The 20,780-nt window shown below is 39.2% G+C and overlaps 1 protein-coding gene across 6 annotated transcripts in view; it reads right to left on the bottom strand.

Moving 5' to 3' along the window:
* The window catches only part of PTPRA (protein tyrosine phosphatase receptor type A), a 164,977-nt gene that overhangs the window by 103,000 nt on the left and 41,197 nt on the right, over positions 1-20,780 (bottom strand). For 4 of the 6 annotated variants that reach the window (XM_087445509.1, XM_087445513.1, XM_087445512.1 and 1 more), the window contains exon 2: positions 10,700-10,772. The exons of 1 other annotated variant lie outside the window; for it this stretch is intronic. In XM_087445509.1, coding sequence (XP_087301635.1) covers positions 10,700-10,726 — 27 coding nt within the window. In that variant the 5' untranslated portion in view covers positions 10,727-10,772. Of the gene's footprint in view, positions 1-10,699; positions 10,773-12,040; positions 12,088-20,780 lie in introns of those variants that run through there. One more of the 6 variants, XM_087445511.1, reaches the window with a different exon arrangement.

The following is a 20,780-nucleotide window of genomic DNA, read 5'->3' as shown; positions in this document are numbered from 1 at the left end:
GTAATCTCTGTGACATATATCTATTCTACTCACTTGGTACTTAGTCTATAATGCTGTGTGCCATACACTAATTTTGCCTTTTTTTTTTTGGTGAGGAAGATTGTCCTTGAGCTAACATCTGTGCCAATCTTCCTCTATTTTTTGTATGTGGGATGCCACCACAGCATGGCTTGATGAGCGGTGTGTAGGTCCACACCTGGGATCCAAAACCGTGAACCCTGGGCCACCAAAGCAGAGTGTGTGAACTTAACTACCACGCCACCTGGCCAGCCCTCTAATTTTCCTTTTTATGTATATAATCTACCTCCCCAATAAGACCAGAAACCACAGACAGGAACTTTCTTACTTTATTGTTTTCCCAACATTAAAATAAAAACCTAGGGGCCGGCCCCATGGCTTAGCGGTTAAGTGCGTGCACTCCGATGCTGGCGGCCCGGGGTTCAGATCCCAGGTGCGCACCAATGCACTGCTTCTCCGGCCATGCTGAGGCTGTGTCCCACATACAGCAACTAGAAGGATGTGCAACTATGACATACAACTATCTACTGGGGCTTTGGGGGAAAAATAAATAAATAAAAAATTATTAAAAAAATAAAAACCTATACATAGTAAGTATCCAATGTTGTTCTTTAATGATGTTAATGAAAATTATAAAAATCTCTCAACCACCTGATTAAAAGTGAATAAAAGTACATCTGTTACAGACTAAATGTTTGTGTCCCCCCTCAATTCATATGTTGAAGCTCTCATCCCCAATATGATGTTTGGAGATGGGGCCTTTGGGAGGTAATCAGGGTTAGATTAGCTCATGAGGGTGGGGCCCTCATGATAGGATTAGAAGAGAAAGAGATACCTCCTCCCTCCTTCTCCCTGCCCCTCTTCCCCTCCCCGGCCGCCCCCCCCCAAGCTAGCACCAAGTAAAGGCCACGTGGGGACACAGCGGGAAGTCTGCTGTCTGCAACCCAAGGACTGAGTTCTCACCAGACACCAACCCTGATGACACACTGATCTTGGACTTCCAGTCTCTACAACTGTGAGAAATAAATTTCAGTTGTTTAAGCCACCCAGTCTATGGCACAGTCATCGTTGTTAGGCGATTTCATTGTTGTGCAAACATTCTAAGGTGTATTTACACAAACCTAGATGGTATAGCCTACTTGAGCTATATGGTATAGCCTATTGCCCCTAGGCTACAAACCTGTACAGCATGTTACTGTACTGAATACTGTAAATAATTGTAACACAATGTTAAGCATTTGTGTATCTAAACACAGAAAAGGTACAGTAAAAATACAGTATAAAAGATAAAAAATGATACACCTGTGTAGGGCACTTACCATGGAGTTTGCAGGACTGGAAGTTGCTCTGGGTGAGTCAGTGAGTGAGTGGTGAGTCAATGTGAAGGCCTAGGACATTACTGTACACTAATGTAGACTTCATAAACACTGTACACTTAGGCTACACTAAATTTATAAAAAAATATTTTTCTTTCTTCAATAATAAATTAACCTTAGCTTACTGTAACTTTTTTACTTTATAAACTTTTTGACTCTTTCGTAATAACACTTAGCTTAAAACACACATTGTACAGGTAAACAAAAATATTTCCTTTATATCCTTATTCTATACAACTGGCAGCAAAGTAGGTCTGTTTACACCAGCATCACCACAAACGCGTGAGTAAAGCATTGCACTACAACATCATGACAGCTGCGACATCACCAGGCGATAGGAATTTTTCAGCTCCATTATAATCTTATGGGACCACCATCGTATATGCGGTCTGTTGTTGACTGAAACGTCGTTATGTGGTGCATGACTGTATTTTGTTATGGCAGCTTGAGGGAACTAAGAAAATCTCCATTCCATAATTCCCCAATCTACAAAAAAGTTTCATCCTGATTTGTGGATCATCCACACCATCTGCTTTTGCCATTCCTATCTCAGGCTGCCAACCAGAGCTGGGAAGTGTCACACTTAGGCCCTCAGTGCTGTGCTAAAAACATCCTTCCTTTGTCAGTTTCTAGCACAGTAGCCCAAGCTCCCTCTGGATTGGCTTTAGTGACAAGAGGATATCACCTCTCCCTCCTTCTCTGTAGAGCCTCTATTCTCTCTGTTTCCACTGGAAGAAGAGATTCTCTCATTCTTTCGAAGGCTAATCTCTATGTCCTTGAGCCCGTTTGAGATCTTTCCCCTAAAATACACCTTTCCTTCTGGTACCTTCAATCTTTCCCTCTCCAGTTCTCATTTCCCTCTGTTTACAGACAGGTACAGATGTTCCAAACAGATTTTCAAAAATACAAACAAAATAATCTCCCCATTTAACCCCACAGCCCCCTCTTTTCCCTTCTTTCCTCATTCCACCAAGATGTACTTTGCTTTTACTTTCTCACTTCCGACCTCTCATTAATGACCTCATTATGTTCCTAATGCCTTCACTCTGAACTCTACAAATAGCCTCCTGATCAAATTCAGTTTTTTCCCTCGGTTCTCATTCTCCTTAACTTGCATTTGACACGTGATCATTACCTCCTTTCTCAAAAGTATCTCAGTTTCCTGGTTCTCTTGACACAATGACCATTCAACTTTAGCTCCAATATCTTTTCTTCCTCTACCATTCACACATTAATATTTTATTTGGGTCCTATTATGGGCCAGGCATTGCATTAAATGTTAGGGATGCAAGGAAGAAAAAGACAAAGTCCTTATCCTGAAGTTTATGTATTCATTTTCCAGTTTAGTCATTCATTCAACAAACTTTCCTTGAAAAGTCAGGCACCGTGCCAAGTGTTGGGTTTAGAAAGCCAATTACGACCAGTCCTTGTCTTCAATGAGCTCAGGGCCCTCAGGCAAACTTCTTTTTCGTCTCCCCAACTTACACTATACACTCCTTGAGAGCAGAATCCAAGTCTTCTACTTCATTCAGCAAATGCCCAATACACACGAAGAACAAAGAACTAACAATGCTTGGTTTAGAAACATACTAGTATATTTTTCATCATACTCGAGAAACTGAGAAAGCAATTATTTCCTTAGAGAGGCAACAGGGTGGACTGAAAAAAGCAGGAACGTGGAGTCACACAAACTTTCACTTGAATCTTAGCTCTGGCAATACTACAGCTTAGAAAAGCTCTTGTAGTGTTACATCAGTTGCATTTCTATACACTAACAACGAAGTAGCAGAAAGAGAAATTAAGAATACCATCCCATTTACAATTGCATCAAAAAGAATAAAATACCTAGGAATAAACTTAACCAAAGAGGTGAAAGAGCTGTACACAGAAAACGATAAAACATTGCTGAAAGAAACTGAAGAAGACACAAAGAAATGGAAAAACACTCCGTGCTCTTGGATTGGAAGAATTAACATAGTTAAGATATCCATACTTCCTAAAGCAATCTATAGATTCAATGCAATCCCTATCAAAGTTCCAACAACATTTTTCACAGAAATAGAACAAAGAATCCTAAAATTTATATGGAACAACAAAAGACCCCGAACAGGTAAAGGAATCCTGAGAAAAAAGAACGAAGGTGGAGGTATCATACTCCCTGATTTCAAAATATACTACAAAGCCATAGTAACCAGGACAGCACGGTACTGGCACAAAAACAGACACACAGATCAATGGAATAGAATCGAAAGCCCAGAAATAAACCCACACATCTATGGACAGCTAATCTTTGACAAAGGAGCCAAGAACATACAATGGGGAAAAGAAAGTCTCTTCAACAAATGGTGTTGGGAAAACTGGATAGCCACATGCAAAAAAATGAAAGTAGACCCTTACCTTACACCATACACAAAAATTAACTCCAAATGGATTAAAGACTTGAATGTAAGACCTGAAACTATGAAACTTCTAGAAGAAAACATAGGCAGTACGCTCTTCGACATCGGTCTTAGCAACATATTTTCAAGCACCATGTCTGACCAGGCAAGAGAAACAATAGAAAAAATAAACAAATGGGACTACATCAAACTAAAAAGCTTCTGCACAGCAAAGGAAACTATCAACAAAACGAAAAGACAACCTAACAATTGGGAGAAGATACTTGCAAACCATACATCTGATAAGGGGTTAATCTCCAAAATATATAAAGAACTCATGCATCCCAACAAGAAAAAAACTAACAACCCAATTAAAAAATGGGCAAAAGACCTGAACAGACATTTCTCCAAAGAAGATATACAGATGGCCAACAGACACATGAAAAGATGTTCAACATCATTAACTATCAGGGAAATGCAAATCAAAACTACAATAAGATATCACCTCATGCCCATCAGAATGGCTATAATTAACAAGACAGGAAACAACATATGTTGGAGAGGATGTGGAGAGAAGGGAACTCTCATACACTGCTGGTGGGAGTGCAAACTGGTGCAGCCACTATGGAAAACAGTATGGAGAGTCCTCAAAAAATCAAGGATAGTACTACCATATGATCCAGCTATTCCACTGCTGGGTATTTATCCAAAGAACTTGAAAACACCGATGCGTAAAGATACATGCACCCCTGTGTTCATTGCAGCGTTATTCACAATAGCCAAGACTTGGAAGCAACCTAAGTGCCCATCAAGGGACGAATGGATGAAGAAGATGTGGTATATATACACAATGGAATACTACTCAGCCATAAGAAACGATGAAATCCAGCCATTTGTGACAACACGGATGGACATTGAGGGTATTATGCAAAGTGAAATAAGTCAGAGGGAGAAGGTCAAATACCGTATGATTTCCTTCATTAAGTAGTAGATAATAACAACAATAAACAAACACATACAGACAGAGATTGGATTGGTGATTACCAGAGGAGAAGGGGGGAGGGAGGAGGGCGAAAGGGATAATTCGGCACGTGTGTGGTGATGGGTTGTAATTAGTATTTGGGTGGTGAACGTGATGTAATCTATGCAGAAATAGAAGTATAATGATGTACACCTGAAATTTATACAATGTTATAAACCAATGTTACTGCAATAAACAAAAAAATCAAAAAAAAAAAGAAAAGAAAAGAAAAGAAAAGCTCTTGTTATTTAACTTTCGAGTTTTCATCTCATCTTTAAAATAGCAATTTCGGGCTGGCCCCGTGGCTTAGCGGTTGAGTGCGCGCGCTCCGCTGCTGGCGGCCCGGGTTCGGATCCTGGGCGCACACCGACGCACCGCTTCTCCGGCCATGCTGAGGCCGAGTCCCACATACAACAACTAGAAGGATGTGCAGCTATGACATACAACTATCTACTAGGCCTTTGGGGGGAAAAATAAATAATAAATAAAATTATAAAAACAAAACAAATATTTATTAAAAAAATAAAAAATAAATAAAATAGCAATCTCTTCCACCAATATCAGAGGATTGCTGTATTATAAAATAATATATGTAATATACATGTAACTATATCTCTGTGTGTTAACGTAAACCCCTCATCATAAAGTCTAGGACACAGCAGGCAATATCCAAGATTCCCCCTTCACGTGTTCCTTATTTTTCTTTGTACTCATTAATCCTTACTATGACCAAAATGACCATCTGTATTCAATTTATACATTTCTTTGCCTTGATTTTTATGGCTCAGATCAAGCGCCCTTACCATAATGTACACTTTCAAGACGAAGAACTCAAATTCCATATAAGTCAATATTATAAAACCCAAATTCTTTTCTTTTTTTTTGAGAAATATTGGCCCTGAGCTAAATCTGGTGCCAATCTTCCTCTATTTCTTTTGTTTTTCCCTCCCCAAAGCCCCAGTATATGGTTGTATATCCTAGTTGTAGGTCCTTCTAGTTCTTCTACGTGGGACGCCGCCTCAGCATGGCTTGAGGAGTGGTGAGTAGGTCCATGCCCAGGATCTGAACCGGCACACCCCAGGCCACAGAAGTGGGACGTGCAAACTTAACCGCTATGCCACCAGGCTGGCCCTAAAACCCAAATTCTTAAGACTTTACACCAACTTTTTCCCTACGGAGTATTCTACATGTTCCTTGAGCCTTGAAATTTGTACATGTAGTGATGAGGATGAGAATAGTAACACATTTATATTAGCAATAACAGCTCAATCTATCTCTCATTTCCACAGCCACTATGGGATGTGGTGAGGGGTTGAGAGCTATTCAGGAGTTCTTTTGCCACAAACTAGAAATCTTCTGACTTTAGGCAGCCTGGCTTGGGTGAGGTTGGGGTATCCACAAACTTTTAAGTAAATTTTCTTCAGTCAGTGTCTGCTTCACTGCCAGCATTTCCAGGTCCTGAACCTCTCCTACTTCTGCACAGGGCACTGCTCTCTCCTGAGCCAGAGCCCACTCCATGAGTTCTCTGAGCCATGGCTTCCTCCACTTAGTTCCTGTCTTTCATTAACTCCCTTTCTTTCATGAACCTTAAAATCCCTTACCTACTATGAGCCCCACTCACACTTTCTCATTAAGCCTTTTTTATTCCTCCACTATCATTTCAATGAGGTGTTATCAGGGAGAAAACATGAAAAAATGTCTTTAATCTGCCATCATGAACCAGAAGTCTGAAACTTGATTTTTTTTTTTTTTTTTGCCATACAATATTTTATGGTCATTTGAGAATTAACTCTAGTATATTTAAAAAAAAATTTTTTTAATAAAGAAAAAAAAGAGAAAGACTGAGATCTAAGATCAGTGGACTGGATCCAACTCAAAAATGCAGTAAGCAAAATCCCAAGAAAACAGCTGTGCAGATGGCCTACAAAACAATTAGTACAAATTGGAGCAGGGTCTTGACAGACTAGAATGTGTATGATTGAGAGCTTGAGGAAAAGAAAGCTAATAATAAAGACAGACAAGAAAAAAGAAAACTAGAAATTCCAAGGAAAAAATTATATTAGAAAGTTATGGTCCAAATACGAAATAAAGATATGACTGGAAGCATCTGATAGTTTCAAAACGAGAATTAACTTCTTCTTCATTTTCTCATTGGAACAGCCCAGGGTCCATGACATTGAACCTATAGAGAAAGAAATATAAACCCAGAAAACAATGCTTGGCCTGACAGTGAACAATATTTACTTAGCTATAATAATGTAAATGCTCTTTACTGACTTTCCAGTTTTATGGGCAGACCATGAAAGGTTTGGCTGTGTTCAGAGGACAGAATGCAGAGGTTAACAATTCTGACAGGTTAAACTGAAAACTACACCTGACAGAAAGGGAGGGTACTAATCTTATCTGACAAAGAGGGAGAGTCAAGAAATACTGCTCAAAATTAACAGAACAAGGGGCTGGCCCGGTGGCACAGTTGTTAAGTTCAACACTCCACTTCGGTGGCCTGGGGTTCCAGGTTCAGATCCTGGGCACAGACCTATGCACCACTCATCAAACTATGCTGTGATGGCAGCCCACACACAAAATGGAAGAACATGGGCACAGATGTTAGCTCAGGGCCAATCTTCCTCACGAAAAAAAAAAAATTAACACAACAAAAAATAGAGGTTCAGGAGCACTTCTGATAGTTAGAAAGGTAACCAACTTGTTATTGGTTGAATTGTGTCCTCCCAAAAGTCCTAACACCCAGTACCTGGTGCATGTGATCTTAGTTAGAAATAGGGCCTTTGCCGATGACCACAATGAGGTCATTAGGGTGGACCCTAATCCAATATGACTGGTATACTTATAAAAAGGGAAATTCAGACACAGACACAGACATGCATAGAGGAAAGATGATATGAAGACACAGAGAGAATGCCATCTACAAGCCAAGAAATGCCTGAAGCTATCAAAATCTAGGAGAGAGCCAAGGAACAGATCCTCCCTCACAGCCCTCAGAAGGAAGCAACCCTGCCAACATCTTGATTTTGGACCTCCAGCCACTGGAAATGCAGGACAATAAATTTCTGTTGTTTAAGTCAGCCAGTTTGTGGTACTTTGTTACAGCAGCCCCAGGAAACTAATATATAACAGAGGAACAAAAAATAATGCAAATATCAAATGGGGGGATGTGAAGTAAATCCTCATTTTTCATACTGGAGAAGCAGAAAACTGTTGATTTTTTGAAAAGGTTAAGGGGGCCGGCCCCGTGGCTTAGCGGTTAAGTGCTCACGCTCCGCTGCTGGCGGCCCAGGTTTGGATCCCGGGCGCGCATCAACGCACCGCTTCTTCCGCAATGCTGAGGCGGCGTCCCACATACAGCAACTAGAAGGATGTGCAACTATGACATACAACTGTCTACTGGGGCTTTGGGGAACAAAAGGAGGAGGACTGGCAATAGATGTTAGTTCAGGGCCGGTCTTCCTCAGCAAAAAGAGGAGGATTGGCATGGATGTTAGCTCAGGGCTGATCTTCCTCACAAAAAAATAAATTAAAAAAAAAAAAAAGAAAAGGTTAAAAAAAAGGAACAGCAACATAATTATATAATTTAGAATTACGGAGGTCATCAAAAAGTCTCAAAACAAAGATTGTCTCAGCAGAGTGGGATGGGAATTGAAGAACATATTTATTTCAGGCTCCCTTGCAGTTTTTTCTTCATAACTTTATGTGTGCATATTATAATAAGAATCAGAATTTTAAAAACAAGTTGTAGAACATGCATAGTATAATCTCACTTTTGAAAAAGAAATATGACAATTTAATTTTAAAAATGGGCAAAGGACTTGAATAGACATTTCACCAAAGAAGATATACTAATGGCCAACAAACACATGAAAATATGCTCAACATCACTAATCATTTGGGAAGTGCAAATCAAAACCACAATGAGACACCATTTTACACTCAGTAGGATGGCTACTGTCAAAAAAACAGAAAATAAGTGTTGGTGAGGATGTAGAAAATTGAAACCCTTGTGCATTGCTGGTGGGAATGTAAAATGGTGTAGCCACTATGGAAAACAGTATGGTGGTTCCTCAAAAAATTAAACATATAATTACTATCTGATCCAGCAATTCCACTTTAATATATACCCAAAAGAACTGAAAGCAGGGACCTGAACAGATATCTATACACCAATATTCACAGTAGCATAACAGCCAAAAGGTGGAGACAACCCAAATGTCCATTGAAAGATGAATGGATTAAAAAATGTGGTATATACATACAATAGAATATTATTCAGCCTTAAAAAGGAAAGAAATTCTGATACATGCTACAACATGGAAGAACCTTGAAGACATTATGCTAAGTAAAATAAGCCAAACACAAAAGGACAAATATTGTATGAACCCATTTATATGCCAATAAGAAATTTTCACATATTGAGGTATATGGGGTAGCTATTCTGGTTTAAACCTGATTCGGCCTGAACTACAGAAGTCTGATTTATGGCCTATCAAACATACATTGTACATCTGCTTTAACCAATAAAGTAAAGAATGCATTAAACATTATCTCAAAGTAAAAGAATGCACTTTTTGAAGATAAGAATGCATAATTCCTTTCCTATGATGCCAATATCAGTACTCCTGAAGATAAGTTTCCTTTCCTGGACATCAAAGTCATGTTGACCTGCTAATCTGTAACTAAATATCTCTTTGAAACTTTGATGAATATGTATCCTGGGCACGTCCGACGTATGTTCTTTGTTCTAAATAGGTATAAAACTGTACTGAAAACCATGCTTCTCTGGAACACTTTCTTCATGTGTTGAGATTGCTTTCCTGGGCTAGTAGTCCTCAGCTTGGCTCAAGTAAAACTCACCTTATCTCTCTTATCTATAGAATGCTTATTGGTTATTTGCATCAACAGTGCAATATCTAGAGTTGTCAAATTCATAGAAACAGAAAGTAAAGTAGTGGTTGCCAGGGGTTCGGGGGAGAAGGAATGGGGAGTTAGTGTTAAATGGGCACAGAGTTTCAGTTGGGGAAGATGAAAAACTTCTGGAGATCGTTGGTGGTGATGGCTGCACAACAATGTGAATGTAATTAATGCCAATGAATTGTACAGTTAAAACTGATTAAAATGGTAAATTTTATGTTATGTATATTTTACCACGAGAAAAAAAGAAAAAAAAAAGAAATATGTATACAAACACATTAACATGTAAAAACTTTTCAGCGCTTCTCTCTCATACCTCCTCCTCCCATCTCCTGCCAGAGGAACCACTAATCTGACTTCTATCGTCATATCTTCTAGTAATTGAACTACATCTCCTTTTTTTGTCTGGCTTCTTTCATTCAAACTTATACCTGCGAGATTCATCCATTCGTTGTGTGGTAGTTTGTTCCTTTCTATGACTGAGTAGAATTACATTATATGAATATATCACTACTTATTTATCTATTCACCTGTTTTTGAACATTTGACTACTTCTAATTTTTTGGCTATCATAAATAAAGACAGTGGACATTTATATCCAAGTCTTTGTGTAGATATATGCTTTCATTTCTCAAGGGTAAATACCTAGAAGTGGAATTCCTGGGTCATTGGAGGATGCATATCAGGATCACCTTTGCTCTACCCACAGAAACTTTAATTCAACAAGGACAGTGTGGCAGGGCACAGGCTCTGGTCTTTTTTTTTTTTTTTTTTTTTTAAGTTTTTTAAGTGATTCTGATTCATGACCAGGTTGAAAACCACTGCCTTAAAGGATGATAATTATAACATTTTTAATCATAAAAAATAAACTACTCTTATAGCTTGGAAATAAATGGGAGAGAATCTGATTTTAGCTTTATTTTGTGAGGACACTAACTTGGGTGACAAAGCCTTCTCGCAAGCTCTGGTTTTATTTCTCTTACCTTCGTTATTTGAACTGCATCATCCATGACCACTCATTGGAATTCCATAAATATCTTTTTTCAGTTGTGCCACCTGCAACCAAAGGATAAAACCTTTACAAAGATAGAACAGCCCTATTTAAACGCCATGGACTGTTCCCAGAGAGAGGAGCACACTCTAACAAGATGTCTCATAGAGCTGTACTGAACATTCCAGGAGCCACAGGACAAAGCTCCATCTTAAGTAGTTAGTTCAGATCACTGAAGAGGCTCCTGAGAACTGAATTCCAGGAGAAATTAGGTCTTTCCAGTGGAGGCAAGATGGAGCACTTCTCCCTTATCTTGGATTATTCTACTGCAAGGTTATTTACTTACGTACCTTTAGGTCCCACCAGGGGACATCTGGCAATGTCTGAAGATAGCTTTGATTGTCTTACAAATCACAAATCTACAGGACAGCCCTCCATGACAAAGAATTATCCCCAAATGCCAAGGCTGAAAAACCCTGCATTGGTCTAAGACCTACACTCAGGTCTAAGCTCTGCAACACACTAGCCAAGCGACCCAGGCCAAATCTATTAAAATCTTTAGGCCTCAGATTTTTCTCTTGGAAAAAGAGTAGAGTCTGAATTTAATGTTCTCTCTCATTCTAATTCTTAAAATACTAAAATAATCAAATTGAGGCTGGCCCGGTGGTAGTGGTTAAATTCAGCGTGCTCCACTTCAGCAGCCCAGGATCGCAGGTTCAGATCCTGGGCGCAGACCTACACCACTCACCAAGCCACGCTGTGGCAGCAATCCACATACAAAACAGAGGAAGACTGGCACAGATGTTAGCTCAGGGTGAATCTTCCTCAAGCAAAAAGAGGAAGCTTGGCAACAGATGTTAGCTCAGGGCCAATCTTCCTTACCAAAAAAATAAATAAAATAAAATAAAATAATCAAATTTATATTGAAATAATATCCAACATTTATGCATATGCAATAGGCCAGACACCATACTGAGTATTTTTATGTGTTCTACCTCATTTAACCCTCAAAACTGCCCTAGAAGGTAGATGCTATCATTATTCTTGTCATTCAGATGAATAAACTGATGCACAGAGACTTGCCAAAGGTCACAAAGTGGTAAACAGCAGAGTCAGGATTTGAACCTGATCAATCTGATTCTGGAGCCCTCATTCTTATCATTATCTTCTCCATCCCTTTGGACAGAGGATTGAGTTCAAATTCACAGCCCGCTAAACACTATATAGGACTGTAGGCCAGAAATGAAGAGACACCATTTTTCAGCTACAAATCAGCCAAGATTAAGTAGAGATCTGAAGTTGTTGAAAACCTGAGGACACAGGTTGCTTATACCTTGCACTGACACTGTAAAAGGCCTTTCAACATGAAGGGCTTTAACAATGTTCACACTCTTCAATCTATTTTACTCCTGGGAATCTATTCAAAGAAAACAATTCTAAATACAGTAAAGAACTTCATACAAAGATATTCATTGCTGTATTTTTATTAATACAGAAAATTTAGAATCCTAGGGAATGGATATATAAAGTAAGTAAGCACTTGTTAGAATATTATGTTATCCATTTAAAAAGTTTACGAAGACTACAAAATAACACGCTTAAGTTAAACAGAAAAAGCAGAACAACTTTTTTTTTTTTTACATTTCTTATTGTGTTAAAATATACATAACAAAAAATTTACCACCTTAATCATTTTTAAGTGTATAGTTCAGTGGTATTAATTACATTCACATGGTTGTGCAAGCATCACCACCATCCATCTCCATAATTCTTTTCATCTTGTGAAAGTGAAACTCTATACCTTTTAAACAGTAACTCCCCATTCTCCTCTACCCTGAGCCCCTGGCAACCACCATTATACTTTCTGTCTCTATGATTTTGACCACTCTAAGTATCTCATATAAGTGGAATCATACAGTATTTGTCTTTTTGTGACTGGCTTATTTCACTTAGCATATTGTCTTCAAGGTTCATCCATGTTGTAGCATATTGCAGAATTTCCTTCCTTTTTAAGGCTGAATGATATTCTATTGTATGTATATACCACATTTTGCTTATCCATTCATCTGTCGATGGATACTTGGGTTGCTTCTATGTTTTAGCTATCTGAATAATGCCACTATAAACACTGGTGTTTATATCTCTTCAAGATCTTGCTTTTGGGGCTGGCCCCGTGGCATAGCGGCTAAGTGCGCGTGCTCCGCTGCTGGCGGCTTGGGTTCCGATCCCAGGCGCGCACGATGCACTGCTTGTCAGGCCATGCTGTGGCGGTGTCCCATATAAAGTGGAGGAAGATGGGCACGGATGTTAGCCCAGGACCAGTACTCCTCACAAAAAAAAAAAAAAAAAAGATCTTGCTTTCAATTCTTTTGGGTGTATATATGTACATATACACCCAGAAGTGGAATTGCTGGATCATATGGTAATTCTATGTTTAATTTTTTGAAGAACCTCCATACTGTTTTCCACTGCAGCTATAGCATTTTACATTCCCACCAACAGCGCACAGGGTTCTAATTTCTCCACATGCTCACCAACACTTGTGGTTTTGGTTTTTTGATAGTAGCCATCCTAATCGGTGTGAGCAGGACACAACATTTTATGTCATAGCAAACACAAAGATATACAGCTCAGACACTTCAAGAAAGGACTTGCTGCCCAGCTACAAAGGATGTGGTTAGCTGACAGCTTCCTGCTGTTAGCTCCTTTAGAATCCACCTCAGCTTTCAAGCCAAGGCCACTCTTTCCTTAGGATGGCCCCAGCCAATGACTGGGCAACGTGGTGGTACGACGGCCTAGCCATTTGCACCCACTGAGGTACTACTCTATCAGGCAATCTGGGCTGCCAGAGACTTTGTCAGGTGTGCACCACAGTCTAATGGCTTCCCGTGCCCAATCCACTCCTTTTCCTTTTTCTTCACAGGCATTGCTCCCCAATAAGCCCCGTGCCTCCCTACTCCATCTCAATTTGTTTCCTGAAGAACACAACTGGCACATATATTAAGTGTATTTACATTGATGGAGAAACAAAAACCACTGGGGAAAAAAAGACTCGCAATAAAAAAACCAAAATGTTAACAATGGTGAGACCTCTGTACTATCCCCATATTATTTAACTATCATCTATTACTTGTACATAAAAAAAACATTAAAAGAAGACTTTATGCTAGATTTCGCTCCTAAAGAAATATTCTAATAGCACGATAAAGTGGTATATTTTGTACACAAGTGCCCAAATTCACCCAGGGGTGAATCATAACCAAACTACTGGTGTTCTTCAAAAGAAGCACATGCCCAGGTACTAACGAACTAAAAGATCAGGCAGTGGGCTTTACAGACATTTCATAAGCTCAGCTTCCTCATTTGTTTAATTAAAAGTTGTACTAGTTTAAATTAAAGGCTTTTAGAAGTCTGTTATGGAGCCTCTTCAGTTCACCCTCCTGTGCTCACAGATGCGATTACTTAGACAGGACTACAGTGACAGGGTGAGCAAAGAACAGTTGTTGGCCTTGCTTCTAAATCCTACGTCCATTTCTCTTTCCAGCTATACTGGTAATGTGTCTAAATGTAGGAAGCACATTAAACATACAATTCCAAAAAGGCTAAAATATTAATATTATTCCAAGAACTATTCGAAATGTAGCTCTTTCTACGAAAACTGAATGGTAGCATCTGATACTGTCATTCCAGACAGTTTCCTTTCTGAGTACTGACTCCCTCAGTGCATAAATAGGCTCAGGGCTTTGTCATCTTAAAAAGACCTCTCTTAAACAAACTACATCTCCAATGCCTCCTCATCCCAGCTATCACCCTCTCCCGTTTCCTTCCCTGCCAGTCTTCTCAATAGTTCACACTGAGTGTCCTCCTCCCCTACCTCAAACTCTCTGACATACACCCTCACTTGGTCTCCACAGGAACTGCTCTTGATAGAGTCAACAATTATTTGCAAAGGAGAGTTCTCAATCCTTATTTACTCCACCAAACTGCAGGATCTGACCACTCCCACAATTCCTATCATTACTCAATCAGCATTTCTTCTCAGTAGATCTAGAACTGCCCCTTAAATGTTGGTTCCATCCTTAACCTTCTCACTCTATACCAGTAGTTCCCAAAGTTGGCTGCACGTTAGAATCGGCAGGAGAACTTTTTAACACGCACCCCCTGGCCTGACCCCCCCCCCCCCCACCCAGCTCAAGTACATCATAATCTCAGGGGCGGGGGGTGGCAAGTGCTCCAAACTGCTGGCAGAGTTTGGGGGGTTTTGGTTGTTTTTAAGTATCCCAGTTCATTCCAATGTGCAGCCAGGGCTGAGAACCACTCTTCCCCATCCAGCATTCTGGATCTCATCTTTTCTCCCCCTATATATCTCCAGCCCCAAATTCTCTTCAGAACCTAGATCTAGGGGCGCAGCAGTTAAGTGCACACACTCCACTTTGGCGGCCCAGGGTTCGCAGGTTCAGATCCTGGTCACGCACCGACGCACCGCTTGTCAAGCCATGCTGTGGCGGCATCCCATATAAAGTAGAGGAAGACGGGCACGGATGTTAGCCCAGGGCCAGTCTTCCTCAGCAAAAAGAGGAGGCTTGGCATCGGATGTTAGCTCGGGGCTGATCTTCCTCACACACACACACACAAAAAAGAACCCAGATCTATATATAATCTTGCCTTCTGGACTTGTATAGCTCACAAGCACCTCTTGATTCAAACAACCAACATTCATAGAAAAACGTTATTTTCTCCTGTATCTGTTCCTCCTTAACTGCTTATCTCAGTAGGTAAAAATCACCGGCTACCCTAGGAATCAGCAAACTTTTTTTGTAAAGAGCCACACAGTAAATATTTGACTTTGCAGGTCATACAGCCTCTGTCAGTTACTCAGCTCTGCTGTTGTAGCACAAAAGCAGCTACAGACAACAGATAAAGTTTGAGTATAGCTATAGGCCAATAAAACTCTACTTATGAACACTGAAATTTGAATTTTATATAATTTCCACTTGTCATAAAATATCATTGTTCTTTTGATTTTTTTCAACCATTTAAAGATGCGTCTAGTTTGTGGGCTGTGCAAAAACTGTCAGCAGGTCAGTTTGCCAACTTCATTCTTTCCCCTTGCCCAAGCCAGAAATCCAGGAGTCCCAATTCCTTCCTCTCCCTTAGCCACCAGAGTCAATCACTACCTCTAGCAAAGTACTTGTCACAAACTATTTTAACTGTTTACGGCCTCCCTCAACTGACAGTAAGATCCTTGAGGATAAGAACCACGTTTTAATAATATCCACAGAGCCTTGCAGAGTCCTTAGAACATGGTAAGCAATCTATTAAAGGGCTCTTCTTTTAAGTCTTTTCCTTAGTTCAAAACAGAGAAAACTCCACCAACATGAAGGTTAATGGTATATCCTACTAATTTGAATCTTTCTTTATTCTAAGACATTAGTTTCTTTTTAATTCGGCTTATTCTTGAACTTGATGGTAAGGTTTAAAAGGAAAAGAAAAACAGAGCAAATTTTAAAATGCATTAAGTAAAGGCTCAGGCAAACATGGAACATATTCCTTATTAAGTACAAATAATAATCTTTACTATTAAATGCTTCAATAACTGCTTAATTTCTGTTTTCTGCTTTTCAAGGCCAAGGAATGTTGCCTGGATCTTTGAAAAAATCAACTTGCTCAAATCCTGGAAGATGCCAATACAGTGGCTGATTACCACTAGAGCAGGGTCTGTAAGCAGCCTTATGCCTTCAATGCACCTCTCCTTTCTAATATGTCAGCTTCAACTGTAATTACATTTGAAAGTCATTCAATAAAGAGGGAAAAACTAGGCATGCTAAAAAAAAAAAAAAAGAAATAACCAGACATATCAAAAAGCAGCAGCTCAATAAGGATCAGAATAATAACCACTTATTAGGTGCTTATCATGTGTCAGGCACTGGGTAAAAGTTTATATTGTACATTATTTAACATTATCATCAAAACAAGCACAGATGGTTCATTTTGCAGATGAAGAAACTGTGGCACAGAGCAGTTAAATAACTTGTCTGCAGTTGAACTGGTAGGTGACAAGACTGAGATTCAAACTCAGGTATATCTCATTCCAACTCGATGCTCTCACCTGCTGGTTCAATAGGGCCTATAATCAATGTATGTCAATAGCCACAGGAGGAAAAGAGCATCCTCCAGAAGGAGCTGAATGGAAGTTTCAAAGCCCTGTTTGAAATGTATCATAACTGTCATAACTACAAAACTCCTAAGTATGGTGCAACGTATGCAGCCAGTGAGGCTTTCTAATCACTGTCTAACTGAATGAAGAAAATAAACTGGAAGAGCCAATTCCTTGATATAGCAGAACCCCTTACTCCAAAGATGGGAAACAAAATCTTGGGGCAAATTAAACACTGCCACGGTCCATTTCCTACTGTTAACAGAGCCATTGCCAGGAAGTCCCACGCTTACTATAGCAACCACTGGTCTTGCTATTCACCAAGTTTCTGCCTTTCTGTTTCCTCAGGAAGCAGACTGGAAAATGAGGCTCCTGATCTCTTTTTTTTTTTTTAAAGAGGAGCTGCCATTTAAAAATAGAAATTAATAAATGAGCATGTAAAAAGTAATTTTATACTTTGGCTAACACCCAATATTTCTGTATATTAAACTCAATCTTTAAAGCACACAGTCTTATCTTTATCTTGCAATACAGCAGTCTACAAAATCTACTAGAACCCTCCAGCTACAAAAATCTAGAAATGCTGAATAAATCCTTACATCCTTTGAAAAGCTTACTCAGTTCTCAAGAAAGCAGAGAAAACTGCCAGCAGTGTGAAACAAAGAGTGAACCAAAAGCCAGAGCTGCAAGTATGTGCTAACCTCTGTACCGGCCCCAGGAGCATTTGTTAAGACATTTGAGTAATCAAGGGAAGTAGAGAAAAGGAGACAGGAAGCAGGAGAAAAGTAGACAAGGCTCTTGAGAAAGGTGGAGAGTTGGATTCAAGACTTCTTGCAAAGTTATGGCCCTCAAAGGCCTATGTTCTCAACGAAAACAGATAAGAAAAAAAACCCACCTGCATGAAATAAGACCAGAAAGCTTGTCTGCCCCAGTTTGAGCTGTGGGTAAGGGGAGGAAAAGGCTACCCTTGAGAATTTGAAACCATAGGCATATGTTTCATATGGATTTAGGGTCTAAATCTACTCTATCATATGATCCAAGAACCCCTTGATGGGAAATTAACAAAACTGGCTCATGCCAGAGATGCCCCTAGACATCTCTAATAGAAACAAAAGTAAAACCACTGTGGAAAGGCAAACCCTCATGACAAAATGCACAGGATTTAAAAAACAGAACAGTCTCATAAAGACTATAAATAAGTGTGTTTAACAATGATTCAAGAGAAAAACACCAAAACCATTAGGAAAGCATAAAACACTCTAAAAAGAAGAAAATAAAGTAGAACAACCAAATGGAACTTGCAGAATAAAAAGTCACTGAAATCTAAAATTCTGTAGATGGGTTAACCACCAGAGAAGACACAGCTGACGAGAGAATTAATAAACTGGAAAATATATCTGAAGAATGTATCAAAAATGCTACACAAAGAAATAAACATTACTGGTCTAGAAAAATAACTGGAGAAAAGTTGTAAAGCTACTTGTAAAATTTACATGGAAATGCAAAGAAGTTAGAACAGCCAAAACCATTTTGATAAAGAAAAAGAAAGTTGGAAGAATGTCTGAGTTCAAAGAGCAAGGCCACTTTGCATCTCTCTTCCTATAATCCAAATCATCCAAATAAGCTCCTTTCAGCAAACTGGGAATTCTAAGAAAGCTTTGTCAACCTGATAAAAGCCATCTATGAAAAACTTAAAGCTAACGTCACTTAATGGTGAAATACTGAATGCTTCCTCTAAAATTAGCAACAAGGCAAAGATACTCTTTCATCACTTTTATTCAACATTGTATTGGAGGGTCCTAGCCAGTGAAATAACGCAAGAAAAATAAAAAGGCAACTATATTGGAAAAGAAGTAAAACTGTCTTTATTTGCAGAAAACATGATCTTACAGATAGAAAAGCTTAAGTCTACAAAAAAGTTAGTAAAACTAGTAAGTTTATCAAAATAGCAGAATACAAAGTCAACATAAAACAAATACATACACAAATATCAACTGTATCTTTATATATTAGCAATAAATAGTTGGAAATTGAAATTTTTTTAAATATCATTTATAACAGGATTTAAAAAACACAGAAATTACTTAGGGATAAATTTAACAAAAGATATGCAAGACCTATATCCTGAAAACTACAAAACACTGCTGAAGTTAAAGAAGACTTAAATAAATGAAGAGATATAATTTGTTCATGGATCAAAAGATTCAATGTTGTTAAGATGTCAATTTGTCCCAAACTTACCTACAGATTCAATGGAATCCCAATCAAATTCTCAGCAGATTTTTTGTAAAAAGTGACAAGCTGATTCTAAAATTTACATGGAAATCCAAAGAACTCAGAATAGACAAAACAATTTTGATAAAGAAAAAGAAAGTTGAAAGACTACTTGACAGTGAACAAGACAGTATGCTATGGGTGTAAGGACAGACATATAAATCAAGAGAATAGACTGGAAAGTCCAGAAATCAAACCACACATATATGATCAACTGATTTTCCACAAAGATGCTAAGGCAATTCAATGGGGACAGAACAGTCTTTTCTACAAATAATGCTAGAACAACTTGATACCCCTATGGGGGAAAATGAACTTTGCCCCTTAGCTTCATGTCATATACAAACATTAACTTGAAAGGATATTAGATCTAGATCTAAATGTAAAAGCTAAAAGTATAAGAACACATAAGAGAAAACTTCACAATCTTGAGACAATGTATTAATTTTATATTACTGTATGACAAACACAACAAAGTTAGAGGTCAGAAGTCCAGGCACAGCATGGGTGGATTTTCTGCTCAGGATCTCACAAGCATAAACTCAAGGTGTCTCCCAGGCTGTGTTCTCATCTGAAGCTCAGGATCCTCTGCCAAGTTCACATGGTTGTGACAGAATTCAGTTCCTTGCACTTGCAGGACTAAGGTCTCTGTTTCTTTGCTCTTCTCATCCAGGGGCCATTCTCAGCTGCTGGGGGCCATCAGCAATCCTTGCGTTATGGACCCTCCATCTTCAAAGCCAGCAATGGAAAAATTTCCCTCTTGCTGAATCCTCCTCATGACTTCTCCTGGCTCTGACTTCTGGACCAAGACTTTAAGGGTTCGTGTGATTAGGTTAGGCCTTTCTGCATAATCTCCTGTTTGACTCACTCCAAGTCAACTTATTAGTAACTTAATTACACCTTTAATATCCCTTTTGCCATGTACAGTCCTGCACTACATGATGATGTTTCGGTCAACAATGGATCACATACATGACAATGGTCCCATCAGATTAGTACCATATAGCCTAGGTGTGTAGTGGGCCATACCATCTAGGTTGTGTACATACTGTAGGGGAGGAAGAAATTTTCCTCTACACTTCTAGGTTCTTCTAGATGGTCTAGGAATTAAACTGACATGAGACAGATTAACAGAAAAAAGCAAAAGTTTAATAACATATATACATGGGAAAAACCCAGGAAAACCAGGCCAGCCCAGCGGCATAGTGGTTAAGTTCATGCACTCTGCTTTGGCAGCCAGGGGTTTGCAGGTTCGGATCCTGGGCACGGACCTACACACTGCTTATCAAGCCCTGCTGTGGCAGGTGTCTCACATATAAAGTAGAGGAAGATGGGCACGGATGTTAGCCCAGGGCCAATCTTCCTCAGCAAAATGAGGAGGATTGGCAACTGATGTTAGCTCAGGGCTAATCTTCCTCACTTAAAAAAAAAAAAAAAAACAGGAAAACCAAGTAACTCGCCCAAGTGGCCAAAGCCCTCACTTTCAGCTAAAGATAAAAGAAGATGTTGTGGGTGGGGAGACTCAGGGACTTCATACAGAAGGGAGGCAACTCACAGGTAGGTGAAAAGGAGCAAACGTTTGGAAAATAAATGCGTGTTTGGCCACATAGAAACAGAAGAACACACAGAGAAGCCCAACAAA

This window comes from Ceratotherium simum, chromosome 21, assembly GCF_057802395.1.
Source record: "Ceratotherium simum simum isolate JZ-2026a chromosome 21, ASM5780239v1, whole genome shotgun sequence".
NCBI lineage: Eukaryota > Metazoa > Chordata > Mammalia > Perissodactyla > Rhinocerotidae > Ceratotherium > Ceratotherium simum.
The sequence above is the reverse complement of the archived record's forward strand: the minus strand, read 5'-3'. Positions and strand labels throughout refer to the sequence as shown.